At 39.1% G+C, this 14,665-nt stretch overlaps 1 protein-coding gene across 1 annotated transcript in view; it reads right to left on the reverse strand.

Moving 5' to 3' along the window:
• Positions 1-13,391, reverse strand: part of CUBN (cubilin) — a 271,217-nt gene extending 257,826 nt beyond the window's left edge. Inside the window, exons 1-8 of the mRNA XM_090268020.1 lie at positions 13,279-13,391; positions 12,767-12,896; positions 11,789-11,884; positions 11,185-11,223; positions 8,831-8,932; positions 7,574-7,677; positions 1,343-1,469; positions 279-441 (exon numbers count right to left, since the gene is read on the reverse strand). Of these exons, the coding sequence (XP_090124146.1) occupies positions 279-441; positions 1,343-1,469; positions 7,574-7,677; positions 8,831-8,932; positions 11,185-11,223; positions 11,789-11,884; positions 12,767-12,896; positions 13,279-13,391 (874 nt within the window). The remainder of the gene's footprint in view (positions 1-278; positions 442-1,342; positions 1,470-7,573; positions 7,678-8,830; positions 8,933-11,184; positions 11,224-11,788; positions 11,885-12,766; positions 12,897-13,278) is intronic.
• Between the last annotated feature and the right edge of the window lie 1,274 nt (positions 13,392-14,665).

The raw sequence follows: 14,665 nt of genomic DNA on the forward strand, positions 1-14,665 counted from the left end.
AAATGTTTGACATCACAAACTATGGCTAACCCTGCCCCCAGTGTCTGACTCTAGCACAGGATGGGACAAACCTCCCACTCCTGTTGTTGAATTGTTAAAGCAGGAAGATGGTCTGGAGTAGGAGTTAGTGAAACAGGACACGGGACTGGATTAGAGCACCTCCTAATAACGGTCTTCTTATCTTTCAGCAGTGGAAGGAAATTGGTTCGGGCAGCTTGCCCGGCTGACACGCAGAACAAGTATGGTGCCTCTGGCTGGCTGCAGACATGCTCACATACCTGTGGGACAGGCCCCACAGTAGAAAGAGCCTGGAGTGTTGAAACACTGCACAAGTGTTGAGCAAGGCTTAGGCCATAGGCTGCACTCATCTCTGTCCATTGTGCAAGCAGAACTGTTCTGTGGGGACATCCAACCAGCATCGCAGATGCAGCTGTACTTGGGCTGGCAGGGTGACAAGGTGTGAATAAAGACAATCAGGGAAATGAGCAAGAAAAGCTTTGAAAATCTCACCAAGCCTCTACATGTTTATCCTCTAACTTTCATTTCCATAAGGCTGATTGAATGGCTTCTCCTTTCCTCCCATATGATTAAGCATTTAGACCAGACCATGCAAAAAGAAAAACATCTTTATTTCAGAGTAAGGGAAACCATTCATTTGCCCCAAAGATGCCAGGGAAAGAGCAACAACAATTGAGGACTGTAAGTCAATATAATTAAAGTCAATCAACTCAGCCTGTGGTGTTTTTAGAGGGAAAAACACCCATGTAGGCACAGACCTTGGAAAACCAATATTGTTTGTTTCCTTTTTGCAAGGCTCTCCTGCCCCTCCCATCCACCATCATTGGAGGGGAACCATTTTCCATCACATAAGTAGAAAAAAAATAGAACTAAAAATAGAGACCTGTAGGTCTTATGCAAGGCCAAGCAACAGGGACTGCATGACCTTTAGGGTCAGGAGTCAAGGTTGTCAGGACCTAGAGCTCGGGGCACTCAGGGAAGTGGGTTCACAGAGTCTGCAGCAGTCACAGGGACCAGTAAAAAAATCCAGACTCCTTCGAAGTGCATCTTGCTGACAAGAGTGGACCTTTTGCGAATCCATGTCCTGTCACTGCTAACACCCACATGGCCAAGGGACAGTCCTATCTCACAGAGAGATTCATGGAGGAATGAGAAAAATTTTAGTAAATGTATATAATGAAGCCTTAACTTCTGGGTTCAGTTTTCTGTTCTCGTCCCCTTCCTCACCACGGTCTCACAGGGACATGATTGTATACAGTCACTCAGGATGACAGACTAATGACCCTTCCTCCCTCTGAGAAGTCAGGGTCTGGAAAGAACCCACCTCTCCAGGCTGTACGCGGACTAGATCCTCACAGATGCCGTGGACACAGAGTGCCTTGGAGCCTCTTTCACAGTCATTGTATTTGAATGCACACTGGGGGCCATGTGTCTCAGGTGAGCAGCGACAACTGTTGGTTACACAAGAGCACAATGTCTGGGCTTGTGTCAGATGAGTGTCTTTTTCTTAGCACCAATAAAAGGTAATTCCAATTACAGGTCAATGATGTTCACATGTAATCATAAATCAGCAAACCAGATATACCAGCTGACGTCTCTGCTCTGCTTCCAGCGGTGCATTCAGTAAATGTGTCTTCTCCTCAAATACAGTGTGAGAACTACTATCTGGGCAAGAACTGCCACTATTTTTCTGATATCATGTCATAAAACCTTTCAAAGGTCAGACATCTATAAACTAAGAGTTTGTTCAAGATAGTCAAAGGAGAGATCAACAAGCCCATTCATTGTTTGTCCAACTGGACCCACTGGTAAGCACAGGTGACCTTGACTGAACTAATACATTCCTAAATGTTCTTTGGGACTATAACCTGACAAGCAATATGATATACACATTTATGATAATTATTATTAAATTGCAAAGGGCAACACTTCTTTTCTCCATGAGATGTTGTTATCATGGTAACATTTCTCCCAGAGTCACATTTTAAAATGTAATTATTACATAATACCTAAGCTAGTTATGGATTCTTTGTTGCAAGAAGATTTCAGTTCAACAATAACCAAATAGGCAAAGTTGTTTTAAATTTTTGTTAAGCTTTGTGTAATTCTTAATATTGTTGAGTATACCTATACTGCATCTTCAAAGGGAATGTGGAAGGTATAAGAGCAGCATTTGAGGGAGGTGCAGTCCCTGAGCCCAGTCTTATTTACACATATCTGAGCATAGTGGATGGAGTGGAGAGCCAGGCCCAGAGGTCATTGTCTGCCTAACTTAAACAGGATTGACTTCATGGAGGAAACTGACTATTGGGGCTAAGGGGTCAGAGGCAAGGAATGGGGAGGACCTGAAAACATGAACCATGAACTCATTTCTGAGGGTTCTGGAAAAGGGTCCACACTGCAAGGCAAAGAAGATCTTTTAACACACATGTTGAGGCACAAGGAGTTCAGCTGATGTCCATGGATGAAACAAATATGAGATTGATAGTGTGGAGAATGAGAGTTTGGCTGTTTGAGAAGCATCAAGAGTCACACTCTGAGCATAGAACTTGGTGTACCCATGGAGCATTCCAGAAACAATTGTCAGGGTGGCGTCTTTGAGTGGGTTCAATGGAAGAAGATATCAATGAATGTAGCCAGGATACAGAGTAAGAATAGGGTGAGTACCATTCAGGCACTCACATGAAGTGTTGCCAGACCTAGCAAATAAAGTTACAGGATGCCCAGTTAAGTGTGAATTTCAGATAAATGAATACTTTTTTGGTATGCATATGTCCTATGCAATTTCCAACACCAATATGTAATTGTGTAAAAGCTGTCAATAAGAAATCACATTCCTGAGCATTCCAAGGTTGCCTTTCTCATTAAAATTAGGTCATAGATTAATAGCAATCAATGATTAAAGTTAAAAAGAAATTCAATTATTCATTCCCTACCAAAAGTTAGCCTCCTTTCCTCTCTCTTTCCATACTCACCCTCTCTTACTCTCTTCCCTTTCCTCTGCTTTCTCCCTTCCTTAGAAGAGCTATTCTTTCAGAGAATTTAGATTCCTAGAGATTATAGAACTTCAGACAATTTCATATACATATTTGAGCATTTAATCCAGGCGGCCCTCTTGCTGAAAGTTTAGTTTATCACCACCTTCACCTACCAAAAAAAAATTTTTTTAAACTTTAATATAAACTATTCCCAGTTTTCTGAGTCTATCTGTATGAGAGATCTGAGTATTCTGTACCTCACGGGACATGACTGCTGGGGTTTAAATCCTGACCATGCCTATTAACTGTTCATCTCAGACAATGGCATAACTCCCTCTGCTTCTGCTTCTTATAAATTAGCAGTGCCAACCTATACACACTACTTTCATCTTGGGATCAAAAGGTATTTTCCTGTAGGGAGTGCTCAGGAAATTGTGTTTATCTTATCCCTGAGTGCTTTACTATTAGAAAAGGACTTAAGATTTGAGAGGAGATTCTGGTTCAAGGATTTGCAGTTAAATCCTTTCACTTTACCTCTCTCTTCCTTCTTCCTTGCTAGTATCACTTGGATTTAAGTTAATTTTAATCCCATATTCTTCTCTAAACAGCTACAAGGTACACTTCTTTCATTTAAGCTTAGATCATTTGATAAGAAGAAAGAGGTTGGGAGGAAGAAGCCACATTATCAACTTCCTTGCTATGATCCTCAAAGAAAGGTCAAGTTAGTTAAAGACTTTTCCTTTTTATGTCTTTTTCGAAGAACAGTGTTTGTATGTAAAATGTATTCTCAAAGTATCTGGATATGGCTTGTAAAGAAAAAGAGTAATAGAAGTCACTTTTGTAATGACCTTCTCCTGATGATTTGGTTCTAGAAGAACAAAACTAGATTTTTCAGTCTTCAGAAACACTGAAAGTGCACTTGGCAATAGAAAGAAGTCAAATATACTTTCATAGTCATAGTTTAACTTTCTTTAGAGTCCATGGTTCAATATTAATATAACTGACTAACTGAAACATGTAATAAGTTTAATACCTAACTACCACCTGAGCTAAAACCAGACCATCTTCATGGTTCAAACTCTCCATGTTTTAAAATCCACCAGTGATAAGAATGGAGATAAATAAAATAAAATATGCTAGTTAGTCATCATTGTGCTCCTGGAGAAGGAAAAAAAAAAAAAAAAACTCAACTTTTTTTTTTCTAGAAAGCCTTCTCAATCTGAGCCTGGAGTATATATAATATACACCCGCCATGTGTGGCAAATGTGGACCCCAAGGGCTGTCTTCATCCAAAGTAAGCAGGGAATAAGATTCAATTCTTCAGAACAAAGAAGCAATGACAGCATTGTGAAGCGACTAAATATCATCTGATAGCTGTCTGAGTAGAGGACAAGACCTGTAGTCATAAGACCTCCTGGTAGAAACAGACAAGGGTACTCCTTGCTCTACTTTCATTATTCTAAAAAAATAATTTTAACAAGAAATGTTCCTATGAAATAGGGCTTCCAATTAATTGGCATTTGCATAGTGCTTTATCTTTCAAAGTAGGAATTATAATCCCCTTAAATAAAGACTCCTTTGTCTCCCCAGTCAATGGCTTCCCAGAGTTAAAGAGACTGAAGGAGGCCCCAAACACAGAGCAAACTCTGCCCACCCTGACCCCATTGTTACAGCTCCAGATTATTCATAGCCTCTCAAATTGAACTTTAGCAAATGCCTGAAGTTTCTCGAAAGGGTTACTAGCCTCAGAGAAACTACTGATTGACAAGGATTTCACCTCACATAATTAATAGACCTCAAGGAAGCATCCAAGTCATTGCTGTTTCATTACACAGACACAAAGCATGAATTTCTCGTGTACATTTTTCTTTGTATTTTTATTCCTTCAAAATTCTCTATCACATGCCTGAATCACAGTGTTTATGTTGTAGAAAATCAATTGGACTTCATGAGGCTTCATAAATTATCCCTATATCAAGAAAAAGAAACTATCAAGGGCAGAGATTAGAAACCAGAACCATTTCCAGAGTCAACACAATGAGTCTTTGGGTTTTTCTTTTCTGTAGGTGGGTGCAAGAGAGACTTCAGCGTTGCTCTTAAAAGTTGGATCTGCTGTTTACTGTTTAGGCAGCCTTCAACAGAAAAACATGTCTAACATCTTCCCATTCTCCTTTGTATCTGACAATGAATTCTTACCCCTAGCATACAGCAAACAGTTGTGTTCAAGATTTTTATTCCTTTTTGCAGGGGTAAGGGGGAGGGCAGCTGTGGAATTAATGTGCTGGGGAAGAAAACAATTTTGCCTTGTTCTATAGATCTCATCCCTTGCACATCTTTGATATTCTGTTGGCTTGGAAGACCCCAGGAGACAATGACGATAAAGGAAGACCAGAGTGAGATCTAATATCCAAGACATTCCTAGATATCAGGAAGCCAATAAAATATTAGTGCTAGGAGTCACAACATCTGCCACTAATGTCTACAAGCAACACTTCTCCTTGATAAATGCCCATAACCATAAATCAGGAGATAATGCTTTCAAGAGAATGAAAGATTAGACCCACATTCTGGATCTTGTCCAAGATTTAATGTTTATAAAAGAAGGAAGGGAAGGGGGTGTCATTTTAATGAGAAACAAAATCCTGACAGCAAAAAGCTCTTTGATAACATACTTAATTTAAGTTAAAGGTGGTTAATTTTGGTTTTGCACAATGATTAACTCATAGATATATCTAACAGAACTTTCAATAAGGTAAGCTTATAACTTAGAAGGAGCAAATAAGTTTTTAAGATCAGATCGAAAGAACAAAAGAATAAATTAAGTGAAAAAGAGAAGGGTTGTGACTGCTTTATGGAAAAAAATAGTGTGTTTATAGATAACCAGGAAAGAAAAACAAAGTTACTGTATTATTTTTGCTGGAAAGAAGAGAATGAATATTGCTATGAGGGAATTGTAGGACATGATAGCAGAGATACTAGTAAGAGCAAATAATCACTCTTTACTCCAATGAAATTACGTCCCGAAGAATTGAAGGACCGTTCATGCTGCGACAAAATCAATTTATCTATCTTTCAATAATCACAGAGTACAAGAGTCCAACCAATAAAAGGAGAAAGATAATGTTGAGATGTCTTTAGAAAGTGATTTTAAAAAACCATACAGAAGTTAAGTTTGATGCTGATGTGCCATAAATTTTTGGACTTGATTATTTAAAAAGATAATGTGTCAACCAGTATGTCTAGCATTTGATGGGAACATGGAGGAAGTGTCCTGGAGAGGAAAGTGCCTGAGCTGGGCTGGAGAATGCTGTGTACTAGTCATTTGACAGAATCAATAAGAAGAGAAGACAGGAGATAGACGATGATTGTGGTCAGGGGCCTTGTAACTAATTGAAAAAAAAGCAGTGAGAGTTAACTAGTTGAAAAATACCTCAGTCCAAGCCCTGATCTTGCTATGCTCAACATTGTGCGTAGCACTTGAATGCAGATATTCTTACGAAATCTGTTCATGAGTACTGCAGTGGTTCACTGCTATGCGGGGGTAGCCCTCGGTGATGTAAGAATGTCCAAACCAGTGGCGAACTTTGTTTAACAACTTATTTGAGTCAAACCAGGAAGCAGGTCTCAACAGACTGAGAAAAATGTTCCTCAGAATAACAGTTTGCCATTTCTTTTATGCTTGTGAGACTAAGCAGAAAACATAAGGAAGATTCCATGAAAGTGGGAGAAAGAAAGGCAAGAACTGGATTACAGAATAGTTAAGATTACATACTGTTTTGAGGGTGGTCAAGCTTTAGAAGAAGGGGTCTGAAAGGGGTCACATCAAAGATGTGGGTGTGTTACCCTAGATGCACAGAAACCATAGACAGGGTTTGCTTATGGCAAAGATAAGCCTTTTACTAAAGAAGTTACCGGTCTGACTACCCACCATGACCTGCCCAGTTAGAAATTTAGGGTCAGATCACCCTGAGAGGTTACTTTCCCTAGAACTCCATTTTCACCCACACCCTCTTCTGTTTAAAACTCTGAAATGGCTGTTCCTTTGAACTCAGCCTCATCATGTACCTGGCCATCCTTACTCTCTGTGGCAGCCACAGGGGCCTTCTTCCAGTTCCCCATGGCCTCCAAAGGAAGGATTTCTTTGTGGGCTGAGAGTTGAGAATGCACAGATTTTCTTCCTCTAAGAAAATATTTCTGTGTACTTTAAACCAGAGCCACATATTTCCCCAAGGAGCTCCTAATTTTGCTGCTAATACAAATAGTTAATCTCAGATGCTCTTAACTATAGGACGCTTTAGTCCTTCAAAAACACACCCTAATATATATTTTTTAATATGCAAAAATGATAGTTTTTAATCCAAAGCTTTAAGAGACTTTGTTCATTTCTGCTCACCCCTCTGGGGGCTTTTGTCCTCCCTGGGGAGAAGGATGCTCCTCAGGCTAATGTCGTGCCTCAGGTCCCAGCCCAAGGCAACATGCAGACCGAACCTAAACTGCAGCAGAGGCCCCATGACCAATCTACAGACCCAGGAGTATGAAAAATAAATGCTTGTTGTTTAAAAAAGAAAAAAAGTTACCTGTAACTCCCTACTGTATTTATGCATGTGGCTCCGTTCTGACAGCTGAAGGGTGTTCCTGAGTAAATCTCACATTCGTTAACATCAACTGAGCACAGAGAACCCTGTGTGCAGATAAGGAACAAAGTTAGTGCCACAGGCTACAGAGGGATCTGGGTCCCATGTTCAAATGAAATGTTTAAGGATCTACACATGGACAGTAAAGAAGTCCTCAGTCAAGCCAAATATAATAATACTCGTCGGCAGCCGTCCGTCTCGAGAGACGATGGTGTAGCTTCTTAAGAGTCTATCTGCACCGCCAAGAATGGCTGTGCAGTCTGACTCGGGAGTGACACGGTATCTGTCTCCTCCCATGTTGATGACGCTGGAGTGTCCTCTCCAGTGAAACTGAAGCTACAGAGCCTGGGCAGGGTGATATGGAGGGTCTGCTGTTGCCCATGCAGCAGACCCCCCCTCTCTTCGCAGCTGAAGGATCCAAGGGAAAGACGGAGTCGATACAGCTTGGCTTCAGGTGCGCCGCAGGAGTTGCCGGTGTTGACTACAACATCAAACCGCCTTAGGGACTCCGGCTCCGGATTTTCTGTCGGGGTTTACTCCCTTAGCCTTTCCCCTGAAGAGGTATGCCGCAAGGCAGCGGAGGTTTTTTGGAGTCAGAGTTTTCCTTCTCTGATGTGCCCTGACTGGAAGATCGAACCAGCTTCAGCTCTGTATAATAATACTAATACTAATATTAATCTCTGGTTGTCCTTCCTTTGGAACTCAGATTTCACCTCCTAGAGCCAAAGAGCTCTTTATAAAAAAGCACTAGTCACACAAGAAAAATCCTATATGAACTAATTCTCATTTCACTGTGGTGCTATGTCTGGGAATACTCACTTAACAATTTTATTTTAATAAACATGTCAGGAACATTTTCACCATTAATAGAAAAGAGCAAGAAAATGTACATGGCTATGTTAGAGTTGTTGAGTACATTTGATGCTAAACAATTTAAATTAATGTTAGCCAAAATATCATGCTCTCCATGTAGTTATCTGCTCAAGTGAACCCCTCCTTAAGGTGGCTTAGCGTTTAGTAGGTTATGCATTCTTGCTTGCCATTGTTTGGATTTTGACATACATGGTATAATTCATTTTAATTCAGAAGACCACAAAATCCTAGAAACTTTGGATGGAAAATTAAATATGTCTGAATGATTCCAAGGAAACCACAGATGCTGACTCATCATCATTTGTAACCTGAGACCAAGTAACTCACCTTCCACTGTGAAGGACAGATACAAAAAAAGGAATCATAAAGATTGAGGCAGGTTCCACCATTTTGGCAGGGATTGCTACTGCAAACCTTGTTGTCAACAGTCTGAAACAAAGACAGAACGGTCGGTGAGATCATTGGACTTGCAGTAGGCAGCCATGAAATGTGTGCTTCAGCACAGGAGTGTATATAAAACACATTTTACAGTCACAAGGCATCTTCCTCCAGATATTAAATCGATTAATGAAATTCTTCTTCAAATCAATCCTCTTGTGAAAAGGAAGATGTTTTGTATAGTCCCTATCAATATTCCTTCACTGTTTACATGCATTTAACTATGGACAGGATGAAGCAGGAAGTGAGAAGATTCTCATTCTATCCCTCAGAAAAGCATTGTTTACCAGAGAAATACATGTTGGTAGACAAGCGCAAAGATTTCAGGTGTGGGAATAATAATGAACATTTCTATTGTGCTAAGAAAATAAAATGGAAATTCCAGTTCTTTTGCTGGTATTGTTATCTTTGGTACCTCCAGATAAGCATTTGAAATATGATCATCTTTTGCTGTCACCCCTCCTCCAAGGGTTAAGATGACTGATCTCTTTTCATCCAAGTCCCTTTGTTTGAAATGTGACCAGCTTAGATACACCCTCCACTCTCAGGCTCACGTGACTACTTTCAGACAGAGTCACAAACAGACCGTCTTTGTCTATGTAACCTGGGGAACGTGTCAGCTACCAGTTCCAATCCTGTAAGGTTTCTAATGGTTTTGGGGGCAGAGAAAATGTCTTTAGAGAGGACAACTCATAAGGCAAGGAAATGTATTCTATTAATTTCACCTAATCATAGTCTAATTCTACGTTTTAAAAATTAAATAGGAGCAAATTATTCACTGCATTCTTTTTTTAATGTTCAGCAACTCACAGAGAAAATCAAGTCTGTTCCTTTTATTCTACAGAAGAAACTGGGAGCCAGAGGATAGTCAACTAAATATCTCAGCACCATTTATTGCAAAGCCCATTACTCTTCACCTTTGTCATAAGTCAGGTGACCATACACATGAGGGTCTCTTTCTAGACTATCCTTTCTTCCATTGTTCTATGTGTTCATCTTTGTGCTAGTATCACAATTGGTCCTTTTGTCAAAGGACATTATTAAGAAAGTTAATCACAATCTCATTAAAAGTTTTTCTAGCATACAAAAGCAATTCTGTCTGGGGAATAGAAACACAAAAGCCTATGAGGGCCCAACAGGAAATGAAATCAATAAGTAGTCAGGAGGAAGACAATAGGGAACAGTGGAGACTGTGGTGCCAGAGAGCACTTGCTCTGTACCAAAGGATAAAAGCACTTACATTCAGACATCATTAAAAATTCTTCTTGGGGGATGGCCAGAAGGACAGTCTGAGTTAATTTTGATCATAGCCTCCAGTCCTTGATGTTGGATCAGAAGAACAAAGCACTCTAGGAAACTGAAAACTCTAGTGGCATGTCTTTCTCCATAAGCATGACCACTTGCTCATTTTCCTTCACTCAACTACTCTCTTAAAAGATTAAGGCTAAGTGTGCAGTTTAGTATCAAAGTCAGGAAAAGGAATACGTGAACTTGTTTGCCAAATTTAAAACACCAAAGTAGAAGACAAACTTTGAAGCATAATCAAAACAGATCAAGAACACTAGGGCAGAAATATTATCCTGGAATTCCCTGACTTCTATTTAAATTTTTAAATACAGGACATTCTGTGCATTTCTTTGGGTAGAATGTTATGGCTTCCATGAAACTCTTAAAAATGCCATCTACCTACAAAAGAGGTAAAAGTCTAAAATTACAAGGACTGGTTTATAAACATGTAATAAAGTAATGGAAGATATATTCTAGAAATGGTTCAAATTCAATTACCAGCAAATAAACTTCTAAGGACATTTGGAATATTTTGTGTTACACCCCAAATTTCTGAATTTAGTGTTGGAGAGGATTTCATGACCTTTCAAAACTTAGTTCTCGATCCCAGAATCAGCATGTTAGGTGGTCACTAGCTGCCCAGATACAGCACACACAAGCCTGTCATAACACCACTAAAGTGTACGAGGAAGAGCAAGTGGACTACTGGACTCAGAGTCAGAAGGCCCCACATGCTAACATGGCTCACATGCCCAGTGACCTTGGGCAGGTCACTTAATCTCTCTGAGACTCAGGTATCCTGGGAAGCATAAACTATGATGAGAACTAAATTTCAGAAAAAAATCAAAGTCCTAGATATTAATCATTCATGTGTCATAAGATAACACTAGATCCATCAATGACTCTAGTGTATTTTAAGTAAAAGATGTTAGATATGTAGTAGTTATGGGACTTACCTGCTGTAAGCTTTGAACGTTTCTCTGAAGATCCATAAGCTAGAAGTTGGGAGGGAAGAGCATCAGTTAGCTGTTTCAAAGGCATTTAATATAAAATATTATGCCCTTGACATGCTTTCCTAATACCCTCTTTTGGGGACTTATTCTGTTTGTTTCTTTTTTTATTGCCATACCCTCTCCTCATCCCTCTGTCCTCCAAGCTTCCCTTCATTTCTACTCTCTTTCATTACATAGATTCTTTAAAAGCATTTTTAAAAAGAACTACAACCCACTGATAAGTTGAGTCATTGCTTTTCTGCACACAGGGACTATGGGGATCTTTATAAATGACAGGGATTCACCCACTTCTCCTATAAGAAGGTTGTTATCAGAACAAGAGCAAGCTACCTATGCAACAAGTTCTAGCCACAGCATTTCCATTATTTTGCCCATCACCACATCCACATCCCCTATTAGAGCCATGTCACATAACCAAAAAGTCCATAATTACAATGTTAAATTTCTACAGAGCACACAAGGTTCACATATCTCCTGCAAAATGGTTACTTATGAAGTTGAATTAAGGAGAACCTGTTTGCTCTAACGGCACAGAAGTAAGACTTACCTTAGAATTAAGCTGATAGATTTGACTGGAAATATTTTGAGGCAGGCCAATTGCACTCCTTTTTAAATCTGTAATGTCATCTTTGTTTTTCTGGATCTAATTTAAAAAGGAAGATGGAAGAGGAGAAGAAAGAGGAGGAGGAACAGAATGCTGGTGAAAAATGTATGTATGTTATAGGAGTAAAATTTTGAAATTTGAGTAGTATTTGATTTTAAGCACTAAGATCTTGCCCATTATTATAAAAATCCCAAACAGTGCCATGTATAATAAACATCAGGCTAAAATAGCCATGGCACAATTCCATTTACCTTTTTCAGCAACAATCCATCAAAGTATTTTCCATTTGCATTTCCCCCAAGCCTGGCTTGGAATCAGACTGTTTAGGTTTTAAATCTTGGCTCAGCCATTTTTTTTCTGTGCCCTTGGGTAAGTCAGGGAACTGATACAGGCTTCCTTTATTGCCCCTATGAGTGGGGTCATAAGCCAACCTCACAAGGCAGCTGTGAGGGTTAGATGAGATCATGTGCATAAGTCCGGAGCACAGTGCATAACCCATGGGAAACCTAAAGTAATGCCAGCTTCTACACTGTGACTGACACACTGGCATGATGTAGCAAATAATGAATGCTGAAAATACCCAATAAAGCAGGAAAGTAATTGGCTAATTCTGTTCTGTGGTAGAGGTGAACTGGCCCCTTATACTCCTTTCTCTGGTCCCCCTCCATCCTTGCTCCCTTGTGGAGGAGTCCCACAGTACTACCTTCTGCACCTCCTTTGAACTAGAGTACATGAGTCTGCACATTAATAGCATTACTCTCTTTACCAATCATTAATCCTCGGGCATTGTTCTTTACAAGGACTTCTTTTCCCTCCAATTATGTTCTCTGTACTAAAAATTCCAAATTAATACAGATTTGTTCAATTAAGTGACCATATAGAGATATACAAAATTATTTCAATATATTTCCAGTGTATTACCTGATGTAAGCATTCGCCAAGGTCTTCATCATTTAATTTAATTTTCCCAAGGGATCCAGTTTTAAATTCAATGTTTTGAGCAGACCCAGTAAGAAACACTAAATTTCCTCTCTCTGTAGCCATTCGAGGCCTAAATAATTCAATCCAGAGAATGCATCAGTAATGAGCACATATAATTTTGAAATCCAAAGAATGAAGTTTCTCATTGAATAACTATAAACTGCATACACCTCCACTTAGTGATCAACTCAACCAAATTTTCCCTGTTCATTTGTCATTTCTCTCTGCAAATTTCTTAAACATATCTCCTAGTAATTGCATACTTGCCTTATTTGAAAAATGATAAATTATTTGTGTATAAGAAGATAATTCCATATGTCAATTCAAATGTTTTTCCCTATTTGTTTTTAACACAATTATTTTCTCAAGATAAATTACACACTTGCTTTGTGAAAATGGTTGAGGCACTACCCTAGTCTGTCAGCAGAAATAATCCATGTGTGTCTACTTACTGTTGGAGGTCAGTATTCCTTTTCTGTCTCTGCAACTCAAGTCTTCCAGCTTCACCATTTGATTCAGCAAATGTCAATAAAACAACCACACTCCAAAGGAAAGGTGAGGACATTTTCCTCACCAACCCTCCAACTGAGAGTAGGAGTTCAGAGAGAGCAAACCAGAGAGATGTACTTCGACCTGTGGAATGTCCTGCAATTTTTCAGTCCTTTCTTCTTTGCCCTAGAAGGCTGTTATTTTCCCTTCCTGGGGGATGTAAATGATCTTAGATCTTCCTTACTCTTCAACCCTTAAGTGATGTACAACTTAATCATTATCTGTTTGACCTTTGAAATGGTAACAAACTGCTTTGGAAACACCCACTAAAACAATCCTTGCTTAAGATGTAGCTACCTTTCAACAAATGGTGCTGGGAAAAGTTTTGCATGATATTCACAGGCAAAAGAATGAAGTTCTTACAGTATAGCATGCATGAAGATTATCTCAAAATGAATCAAATGCCTAAGTATAAGAGCTAAAACTTTAACAATCCTAGAAGAAAACATAGGGAGGAAGCTTCATGATGTTGGATTTGGCAATGATTTCTTAGATGTGACACCAAAACCACAGGCAACAACAAAAAGATAAATTGGACTACTTCAAAGTGAGAAACTTTTGTGTATCAGAGGTCACCATCAACAGATTGTAGAGGCAACTCACAGAATAGGAAAAGATATTTGCAAAATACATATATAATAAAAGGTTACTATTCAGAATATAGAGAGAATGCCTATACCTGAGCAACAACAACAACAAAAACCCCAAATAACCCAATTAAGAAATTGGCAGAGGAAATAGACATTTCTCCAATGAAGACATACAAATGGCCAAAAAACAAAAAAACAAAAACAAAAAACCCACCAGATGAAAAAATACTCAGCATCATTAATCATTAGGGAAATGCAAATTAAAACCACAATGAGATACCACTTCAGACCAATTAGGATGGTCATGTTGAGAAAAAAAGAGAAAGAAAAATAAAATAAAACAGAAAAGAACAAGATGATGGTGAGGATGTAAAAAGAAACTGGAACCTTTGTGTACTGTTGGTGGGAATGGTGCAACCACTATAAAACAGTATGGCAGCGCCTCAAAAAATTAAACACAGAGTTATCATATAGCACAGCAGTTCCTGGACATATACACACAATAAGTGAAAACAGAGACTCAAAAGATATTTTTGCAATCATGTTCATAACAGCATTATTCACAATAGTTAAAAGGTAGAAGCAACCCAAGTGTCCATTGACAGATATGAGTGGATAAACAAAATGTGTTACATACATAGACAATGAAATATTATCCAGCCTTAAAAAGGAAGGAAATTCTGAAACATGCTGCAACCTG

Source organism: Furipterus horrens, unplaced genomic scaffold (genome assembly GCF_987537825.1).
Source record: "Furipterus horrens unplaced genomic scaffold, mFurHor1.1.pri manual_scaffold_2, whole genome shotgun sequence".
Classification (NCBI taxonomy): domain Eukaryota; kingdom Metazoa; phylum Chordata; class Mammalia; order Chiroptera; family Furipteridae; genus Furipterus; species Furipterus horrens.